The 10,779-nt window shown below is 36.7% G+C and overlaps 1 protein-coding gene across 1 annotated transcript; it reads right to left on the bottom strand.

Annotated features, from left to right (window-relative positions):
- Window positions 1–574: 574 nt before the first annotated feature.
- LOC132050287 (putative 1-phosphatidylinositol-3-phosphate 5-kinase FAB1D) lies at window positions 575–10,475 on the bottom strand. Its single transcript, XM_059441479.1, has 12 exons — window positions 10,126–10,475; window positions 8,515–8,958; window positions 7,777–7,921; window positions 7,340–7,684; window positions 6,132–6,749; window positions 5,655–5,953; window positions 4,772–4,892; window positions 4,520–4,675; window positions 4,001–4,178; window positions 3,022–3,605; window positions 2,685–2,939; window positions 575–2,558 (listed from the first exon to the last, which is right to left on the bottom strand). The coding sequence occupies exons 2-12, from the start codon at window positions 8,925–8,927 to the stop codon at window positions 2,352–2,354; spliced, it is 3,321 nt and encodes a 1,106-aa protein (XP_059297462.1). The 5' UTR covers window positions 8,928–8,958; window positions 10,126–10,475; the 3' UTR covers window positions 575–2,351.
- Window positions 10,476–10,779: the final 304 nt, after the last annotated feature.

The following is a 10,779-nucleotide window of genomic DNA, read 5'->3' as shown; positions in this document are numbered from 1 at the left end:
CTTCACCAAATAGTTGCTCAATTTCCCTTCAAAATTCTGCCTTGTGTCAAACCACTTGTCAACACAACTACAAAATGGGCCAGTCCCTATTTATGATTCAGACACATAGTAGAAACATGTGCAAGGCCCCGTATGACAGCAATAATATCAAGCATATGGCCAACATCCAAATTGACACTAATTGGCACAACAAGTATTTGACCAAAAGGAAACTTACCACCTAGGACCCAGCTAGCAAAAGGATCCATAACCATAGGTGCAAATTGACTGAGTTGTTGGTCGTTATTTCGATAAGGACTCATAGCAAACACCTGCGCCTCCCCGACTTGTTCATTTTCCAAATCAAATTTCATCCTAGAGGTAAGGTTTGTTGCATCTGAAAGCCCCTCAAATTCAATAAACAAACTCTTAGAGAAAGTAACTGGCTCAATCCCACTGGGTACAAGATGATCATGTCCAACAAGAGGACCAAGGAGAGCTTCATCACTTGCACAATGACAAGGCAGAGCAAGTTTACCCCTCTGGGGGAATTTCGCCGAACATCTTGCCTTCGACTAGTGTGCACTTGCCTCTACCAGTTAAACTAGAGCTGGAATTAAAGCAGACACTTCCGATACAGATGTCGCACTCGTAATCGAGACTGCATATACAACATACAACTTCATCCCAGTTTAAACCTTCACTTCCGATACATATGTCGCACTCGCAATCGATGTTGGGTATGCAAACTTCGCGTTATTGGTACTTTTTTTAGCATTTTGATCACCCAATCTAACTGTTTTTACACCTCATTGATTGTCATGGTGATGCCACAGTCGCAGGAACAAGGCTCTAGTACCAATTGTAATGATCTCAACTCAAACAGTAATTAAAATAGAAATTAATAAGGAATTTTGAGACAATTTTTGATTTATTAATTCAATCGAAGGAAATACATTGAGTGAAAATTGTGAGATGGAATTAAACAACTACGCTAACAAGCTTCCGTGGTTGATAATGGAAACCTGCAATTAGAAGAGAGGTTTAGTGAGAGGAAGAAGAAATAATAGAAAGAGAAGAGGAGCTGAGAGAGAATTGAAGAGGTGAGAAAAAAACCCAATTGATCGATACCCCTGTTTCTCTTCCCAGACTTTAGTTATAGGATTTTTACGTGCAATCACAGCGCTTAAGCTTCATTAACTCAGATTTAATCTCGTGTGCCCATGTGTTATAATTCTATTTGTCCTCTCTTTATTCTCCACTTAACTCATTTATTCAGATCGTTACATGAGATGAGAAAGACAAATACATCAAATCTGAGTGTGTTTCCTTTTCTCTCCTCACCTTCCTTTCCCGGTGATAATGGTCGTTTCTAGCTACGCCTCTTCTTCCTCGGCATATCCAAGTGTAATTTCCCAGTGATAATGGTCGTTTCCGGTTACGCCTCTTCCTCCTCAGCAGATCTGAGGATATTTTCTCAGATCCAAAACCAAATACAACCTTCCTTTCCCTGCGATAATGGCAGTTTCCGGAAGCTTCTTCCTCCTCGACAGATTTGAGTGTATTTTCCCAGATCCGAAATCAAATACAACAGAAGTAAGACCTTGTTCATATCGGAAGAGAGAGAAGGTCCAAAAAAGAGAGCCAGCTGGTTAGAAAAGGATCCGAGTCATACCGGAACAATGAAGGAGATGATCAGAGAGAAGCTTAGAGGAGAAAGAAAGAGGAGAGGAGCAGTGCGGCAAAATGAGGGAGAACTTGCTATGAAATACAAAGTATAGCTATATATAGTAATTAATTTAACGTATAGCTATGGTAGGTAAATATCTCTTATATATGTTTTCTAGGCTACGTAAATTTTTTATAAATATACAGGTTGGGGTCATGCCTAAACCCTACAATCACCTTGAATAAAAAATATAAAAAATTACTAACCATTAATAAATTTATGACTTTGTATTTCTTCGTTACACGATGTAATCAAATTTCCAATTACATTGTAAAATTTATAATTTTATCTTAAGTAATTGAATTTAGTAATGGAGTTTAATTTTTAACAAAGTTTAAATTTGTCTTTACTTTTAGTCTTTAAAATCAAATTTATGCTCTGCATTTAATTTAACAGCATTCAAATTTAATTTCTATTTGAAACACACTCAAAATCATTCTTCCAAAACCCAACCCAAACATGCACCTTCACAATTGAGAAAACAAAGTACTTCAAAATCAATTCTCACAAATACAGATCACAAAAAGAATTTCTTCCACTGCAAACGCCATTGAATGACTTGGTATTATGTAAGCACCATGAGGAGACTGAAGCTTTGACATTTCCAATACCAAAAAGTTTTACGGATTTGAGGATCTTTGATTCAAACTTGATCTAGAATAGTAGGAACATATGTGTTGATAAACTTCCTAAATCTCTTTTTATACTCCTTGGGGGATATGACTTTGAACCAATTCAGGAGTTGTTTGTTCCATGTGTACTGTGTTAGATAATCAATGATGCCACAAACAAGTTCATTGCCTTGAGTATCCATTCCCACAAATAGAGAATAGTCCATCGCATTGATTGACTGCAATTCAGCAAATTATACCACTTTAGAAGCTGAGCCATAAAATTGTAGGATTGAATGGTTATTGGTTACTATAAGCAGAAATGACATGCTATTCAAGTGCTCTTGATATAGTTTCAAACTTACATTGAGGAAAGTGGTGTCATTCCATACAGCTTTTTGCAGTTTCTTTTTTGAGCTGTTAGAAACATATATGGGATAAATATTCATGTCATTCACAAAGTTTTGCTCCCGAAGAAAGCCATTGTCAGACGAATTAATTTGACCGTGCAAAATGCCTTTCAGTTCATATTGTCGAGTAATATTTTTTCCAAAAAAAGGGTTCTCCATCACCACGAAATCATGCCTTGTCTCTTTCCCACATCGTGGTGTTACCATGACCTGCAAAACATTAACTTTCCCTTGGGTATATATGCATTTGCTGGCTGTTTTAATAAACAGAAAATTAAGTGATTAAATTGACCTGATGAACGCCAAGAATTTTCGCAAGGCAGGTTGGATTCCTTTTCTCTATGCACTGATCCATGTAATCAAAATAACAAGGAGCAAACTTCAAGAACGATTCATATTCATTTCTCCTGATTTCCTTTACGATGAACCGATCATCAAGAGTTTTGGCGTTTGGATCCGAGCTCCTACACCTACTTAAGGAAGAAATATAATCAAGTTCAGAAAGGCAACACCGATCTCGCAGATGAAGAAATTGGGCAGCATAGGGACAGATTACGGAGTATTTATGCTCTCCGGAAAAATTCCTCGAATGATCAACTTCATGATGTTGACTCACAACGGGCAAATACTTCAGCAAGGCCGCACAAGCAATTATGCTAGAAAATTCATCTTCATAATGAGACACAATATACTTGTCATTCTTGCCAAGGGGAATATGGAGCTTTCCATCTTCATCAGTGGTAAGTTTACAAGCTACAGTTTCTGCACCTAATCTTGTTAAGTGACCTCTCTGAAGATTCTTCATGTATTCATGTCGAATTTCAGGGAAAGGAGTCCACCACCCTTTGTCATTCTCTATTATTGCTGAGAGGGAATCTGCAGTTATCAGATTAGTTTATCCATGAATGTAGAGATAATGGTCATAAACACACTTGAACTATCATTTTTTCGCAAGTTTCACACCCAACTATCAGTTGTTGCCTTTGCCTACCTGAACTGTCATCATCTATGTATTAAAAAACACCTAGTTGAGTAGATGGTGATAGTTCAGGTAGGAAAAGGGAAAGTTGATAGTTGTTCTAATCAACTTTGAGATGTGTTTTAATACAAGATAGTGATAATTCAGGTAGGAAAAGAGAACAGCTGATAGTTGGGGTGTGAAACTCGCGAAGAAATGATAGTTCAAGTGTGTTTATAACCATTAACTCATGAATGTATGAAGACTCCAACTCAATTTTTCAAATGAAGATGATACTCTAAGGCTTTCTCACCTCTTTCCCGATGCTTCTGGTCAATGGTTTCGGGATATGTAACTCTACAGTCAGATGACATCAGCGAATGAAGACGGCGATCCCACACACAGTGCACAAGCAGAAGCTCCAGCCGTATTCTGTTCAAGCTCAGAGCTTTATACACAGCGTCCTCTTTCGCTGTGTTTTCAATTTCAATCTGAAAATCAGAAAAGGTAAGATTATATATGTTCAGATGTTGATTTAATAATAAAATCATATAAAAGAAGAATTTAGTAAAAGACGATACACGTCTATAAATTTGGCGATTGTTGGGTTTTAGCTCAAATACATTCTCATCTTCACCAGTAAATCAACAACCTAACCAATCTTGGTTCATGCATGTATAAATTTGACACATGTTAACATGCTAGGGAACATCGCATGAACATCATTAAGTAGTTGGTTATGCTCGTGGACACACACATATGGAAAAAAAAAAAAAAAAAAAAAAGGAAACACGATGCAATGACGATGCATGAATCACCACAAGGAACTAGCCTCAAATTGAGATCTCTCTTCCTTCAACATTTTCTCAACTTCAGAGAATGCCAAAGTTGACCCTTGTAGATTTACGGTTGTTCTATTACTGCCTGACTGTATTGCCTTTAAAGCTTTCTCTACATCAAGAAACATCCTAATCGCTTTCATGTAAACCTAGTTGACAAACGAAAATTTCAGTCACCATAAACTTGAAATATATCATGTAACTTCAACATTCAGCCAAAATATTAAATGCTCAAAAGCACATACATCTACAACATCCTTGAACTTTCCTTTGATCGACCCGCTAAACTCCAGCTTCACAGGTGGAAGAGAGACGGAATAAATAGTAAGAGTTGAGTACTTGAACATTGCGACCACTGACCCCAATCTGCACATTTAAGAAAATGATATAAAGTTCTTCAAAAAAGATGAAATATGTTTAAGCCTGAAGCCTCACACACTAAACCGCAATGCACTCTTTCAAATGATTGCCAAAGAAGAAAAATTGAAAGAAAGAGAATGAATCTCTGGATTTCACAATTAATCCTATACCGGCATTCTGGTTTCAACCAGAATAAAAAGACTCCGGATAAGCATAATGAGATATAATGATAATATCAATAATTAATCCTTGATCCGTGCTAGTTGGTGTTGATTATATAAATCCTTTGCTCCATTACATTATGTTCTCTGCTAGTTTAAATTGATTTTGAGAGATTTTAGGTACTTTGAGATAACTTCTCTTCATAAATTTAGGTATATGTCTTCCCTTTCATCACCTTTAATCATCCAAGTGTTACACCTAGAGATAGGTTCGTATGAACGTTTTTGTAGGACATAGCCAAACCATCTCAAGCTACTTGAGTCTCTATCAGCTTTGATCCTTCTTATTTTTGTCCATTGACAGTTTAACCACACATCATCTTTATGACATTTATTTGGTGGATAAGTTGGTTACTCCTAAATTAACATTGTTGTTTATAAGGAATTCCTTTAAAGTTGTCTTTCATTTTGTTCGATATTGTTCAATTGCATAATACTGCCATAACACTCTTGATTTCAACCATATATCTTTAATTCATAGTGTTGAACATAAGTATGTAAAATACTAAACTTATAAGTTAGATACACGAGACAACTTTGATCATACCCGAAGAAGTAGAGAAAATCCCTGGAGTCGGGCAGTGTACTAAACAAAGAGGGGTTTGAGAAAGTGAGCTGCAAAAATTTTCCAAATGACAAACCACGGGAGCCACTGGACATTAAAACTCTTTTTGTATTCTCTGAGCGTCCATTGCGACTCCACATCCAAAGTTTCCTTTCCCTTTCACCTGGAAGGACCTTGTGCAATGGAAGAGAACGAACTTGAATAGTGAGTAGCTTCCCTTGATGTGCATAACGGAAGATGTGACCTTCAGGGGATTCACCACACGTCCAGCACTGGTGGTTCTGCATAACAGACCTTATATGTCAACAACGTAAAACAAATGCTATAGATTATAGAAACAACTTCAAATATCGCATTCTGCTAAATGTGAACCAGAACTCTAGGAAACATTAATTGTCAGTGTGGAAACACAGTGACACAGAGAAGAGTTTGGATTGGAGATGATTGAGTTCGACGCACCTGATTTAGCAAATTATCTTGCAAAAACTTCCCAAGGGGAATATCAGTATCTTGATAGAACTTGATTCTAGAGAGAGCAATATGCTCACACTTAGTGCCTCTTTTAGCGTTGCAACTTGACATCATTACTGAAATACTCTCCCAATGTAATGATGATATCATGACATCCATATTATGTCCTTCATCTTCACGAACATCCAGAGACTCTTCTGCACTCAGTAATGGACAATGTATCTGTTCCTTTTCAGGTGTCTTCTCTTTGTCAGAAAGAGTGGCCCTTTGTTCTAGATCAATAGAAACTTGAACATCAGTTAGGCCATGATCTTCTGGATTGTTTGGCTTAAACGATAGAGACTTGCCTTCTTCCTCTAAGGATGAACTGGTCTCAGCAATAGGTTCCTCATTAGTAGGAAGGATTTGTTGCCCCACACTGACAGATAGCTCTCCATCAGTGATTATTAGATTCACAACTTGGTTAGGAGGACTACTTGAGAGCATTGCTTTTTGATCTAGAAGGAAACAAGTCTCAAGGATTAAATTATATGCCGTGGTGACTGCACGCCTGACCACATATTTAACTTTCTTCAATTCATTGCTGTTACTTCCCATTAACAAAATCTGCGAAAGAAATTACTATGTGTGTGATTTAAAGTAACCACAAAGTTGATTATTTATTCTTATGAATCCATTGCTGATGCATGGAAAAAGAAAGATACGTAAACAACAAAGACATTGGACAAACTGCTCTAGAGGCAATCACTTAATGCCTGTCATGAGAAAGTAAGTGTTTTGCAAAGAGTTTTTCTACGCCTCAAATGTATGACCTACAGGTCACCAAATAAGCAGGAGGAATATATCTTATACAAGCTACTCAATTCGACACATACACCATTACTGATTTGAGTTACCCATCCTTCATTGTTAACTACATACAAGGCCATGACATGAAACCTGCAATAGTCCTTACATGGAAATTCAGTGATAAAAAAAAAGAGAAGATTTCTTTACGGTCATAATGCAGCATGTTACATTTTATAGGTGAATTGCAGAATGACCGATCACACCATTTTATGTTCATAAACAACCATCCTCGTTCTCCTTGAGCAATAACTTATGAACTATTCCATATAATCTCTTCTACCTAAAATCCATAGTTATGTATTGTGTATCAGCAGAAGTAAAACAGACAAAGCAGCAAATATACTCACTGTACATCCAAGACGAGTAGAACAGCCCTTAATAAACATCAGTGTTTTGCTAGGCGCTTTCCCACTATCACCAGAAGAGGCATGTTCTTCTAGAAACTTCTCAAAATAAAAGGAATCACACTGCTTGAGCTTTTCGTATTCTAATATTTCAGGAGATATGATTGATGAGCCCGTGCATTGAGCAATTCTCTCCAGTCGATGTAGCTTGATATCAAGGACTAGTGTCCATCCATAACGAAGAGCATACTCTTGTATGTCACGGGAAACATATTTCTCCACTAAAATAACATCTGGTTCGTACATTCCTATCTTGTTAATGATAGAGTACTCCACTCTACGATACTCCTGTTATTATGGATCAATAAGAACAGTAGTCAAAAACATTTGACTAATGTGCATCTTTTCTGTTTGGTACATAAAGGGTATTTCTAGCTTACCTGATGCATCGAGTATAATTCTGACAATTCATTTGAAGAGACACCAAGTTCACCCTGGATCAACATCAATCTAGGCTTATTATACTTTGTAGGCATGTGTTTGTGAGTAGCATGTTTATTGAAGACCAAGCCTCGGATAAATTGACTACAAAACAGAAAAAAACCTACGACTTAGCCTTGAGAACTCAGGTCAATCATTTATAGTTATGGTGTGAAGAGGCACAAACACAAGATACAGGTAGATATTGAAATTAGATCGTATTTAAAAGTGAAATGAAACCTTTTGGTGAGGTTGCGGTTTTATAAGAGTAAAAGAGGATATTCTGTAACTAGTACACCTCAATCTCAAACTAGTTGAGATCATCTATATATCATTTGTATCCATTATATTCAAACCAAACTTAAAGTCGTATAACATTAGAACTTAATATGGCGAGGCAAAACTTTTCATTCAGAAAGAATACATGCTTATTAGATGGGAGTAAGTAAAACTAAGGAACTCCCAAACACATACGCATAGTGCAAGCATGACAATTGAAATCAAAATAAAAAGAGAATTGATCAATTGAAGAATGCACATACTGCCAATCCAATTTAGTTAATTACCACAAAAAAAATATAACTCGGAGGGACAGCTAGGCCTCGACTTTGAAAGTCAAAAGTCAATTCTCCAAACATTAAGTGAATGAGGAAAGAGGGAGGCACCTGAAGATTAGAAAAATGGTTGTTATTTAATACCTTTGGGTGCGAGAACCGGTTGCAATACATTTTACCTTCAAATATCGATTAGGATCCATAGCCGCCTTTCCTTGAGTGGCATTAGGCTTCAGAAATGAAGTAGCCTCGAATGACAAGGAAATTACTATGTCAACCCAATTGTCAGAGACAACACCAAAAGAATTAAGCAGGTCATTAACAAGGGGCTTAAGCTTCTGATCCATCATATCCTTTAATAACTTTTGCTTTTCCTCTTTAAACTTGTCGCTTCTAGAACCTCCATTTTCCGTGTTGAATAAAGAAGTTGGCTTGCCCAAATTCAGGTCATCGTCATTATCAAATTCCGTATCATCATCATAATAATCTTCTGATTCAGGAGGTAGCCAGAAGTAGGCATCATTTTCATCAGAATTATAATTTTCAAAATTCTCCATTCGCCCAATCTAATCCAGTAATATTTTCAACCTGCACAACAGTGGCAACAAGTTAAATCCAATCCAGTAATATTTCGAGCTGCTTATATTTAAAGGAAGAATATGATATCTATAACAACTTATCATCTTCATTTCATGCATTACCAACGGAGCCTTACTACTACCAAATTTTGTCACGTGCCATTATCTAAACCCTTCATTACTTACCAACCCATCCCTTTTTACGAGTGTCATATGTGAGTCATTCCGTTAAGTGAAGTGGCATATTTGAGCCTTTTCCCAATCCCTTATAATACCATGACTCTCTTGGGTAACAATACTAACTTATGTTATTTTTCTGTTTATCATTGATGCAGGACATTCAACCTGTTAGAATCATATTCTTATATAAACATCCATATTTTCTAATTTTATGTAATCAACTTATAATTTTATGTAACAAACTTATAAGGACAAGTTTGTCCCTTATACTAATAACATTATTATTTTACATGGAAAAATATACTCTCTTATTTAATTGGATTATGAATCTCTACATCAGTCACAATTTTCACGTACTTTGTGACTCTTTGAAAAGATTTTAAAAACACATAAAATTTGTTTAAGGGAAAAAAAAAAAGGTGGGGGGGGGGGGGGGGGGGGGGGGGGGGTTAAAAGAGAGTAGACTAATGAGGTGTAACTGGGTATGGAAGTACATATGAGTGTGTGAATTAAGAGTAGGTATGTCTTTTCATGGTGAAATTGGGTATTATAAGGGATTGAGAATAGGCTCAAATATGCCACTGAACTTAACGAAATGGCTCACATATATCACTCGTAAGGGGTGGGGGCCGGTAAGTAATGAAGGGTTTAAATAATGCTACGTGGCACGAATGAACCAAATGTGTCACGGCAATGACTTAAATGAACCCAACTATTAACGAGTAGCGTGAATGAGCCATTTCGGATAGTTTGATAAAGATATTTGAAAGTTTTCCCTTTTCTTAATAGATGTGTCAACACCGTAAAATTGGCAGGAGGGAGTACTTTTAAGTTTTCTTTTGACAAACAGCTTTTGTAAATACAATGGCAGAATCCCAAAAACTAAGGATGAAACTATAGATGGCTTGAACTCATATTTTGGATGAAATCAGAAACAGATTTATTTTGAATGACGAAACAAGAATAAATTCTCAACTGTTAAGACAATGATACAAACCTGATGTCTATAGAGAGGAAACAAAAAGAGTAGTGTCACAGCACTTTTAGCTGAAATTTTCAACCCCTGCAAAAAGAAAGATTATCATGTAAAACAACTTTAAGTTATTCTAAATAGATTTTCATGAATCACTGATCGATTAAGAGAACTTTATTTCAATAGAAGCTACTCCATAATACATTGGTACGGCGGAAAAGGTTTTCCGAAAAATATTTTCCAATTTTTCCTTATTTAGTTGCGCTAAATATTTTGGAAAATGTTTTCCTATAGAGAATGTTTTCTTCAAAATCGGAGAAAATGTTTTCCTTAAAAATTTGAGGGAAAATAGTCTTTGAATAAATAAAAACACCAACGCGTCCCTGATCCATCTCGTGCTATCGACCCGCCCTACCCCACACCACCCCCTAGCCCATCCCCACCTAGCCACCCCCAAACCCCACTTACCACAACTGCCTACCCCACCTCACCCCGCCTACTCCCACCTCCCACCCTGCCTACTTCACCGTCAGAAGTTGCACTCCGAATTCAAAACCCTCGTACTGTTTTGCATTGAATATATCAAATACTCTTAAAATGACAATTTCCACCTTGCGTATCAAACACAAAAAGATGAGTAAGAAATCTTGAAAAACATTTTCCGTCGCACCGAACACA

The sequence above is a fragment of the Lycium ferocissimum genome, chromosome 3 (genome assembly GCF_029784015.1).
Source record: "Lycium ferocissimum isolate CSIRO_LF1 chromosome 3, AGI_CSIRO_Lferr_CH_V1, whole genome shotgun sequence".
NCBI classification, from domain to species: Eukaryota; Viridiplantae; Streptophyta; class Magnoliopsida; order Solanales; family Solanaceae; genus Lycium; species Lycium ferocissimum.
Note: the sequence above shows the minus strand (reverse complement) of the source record. Positions and strands in the feature narration are given on the sequence as shown.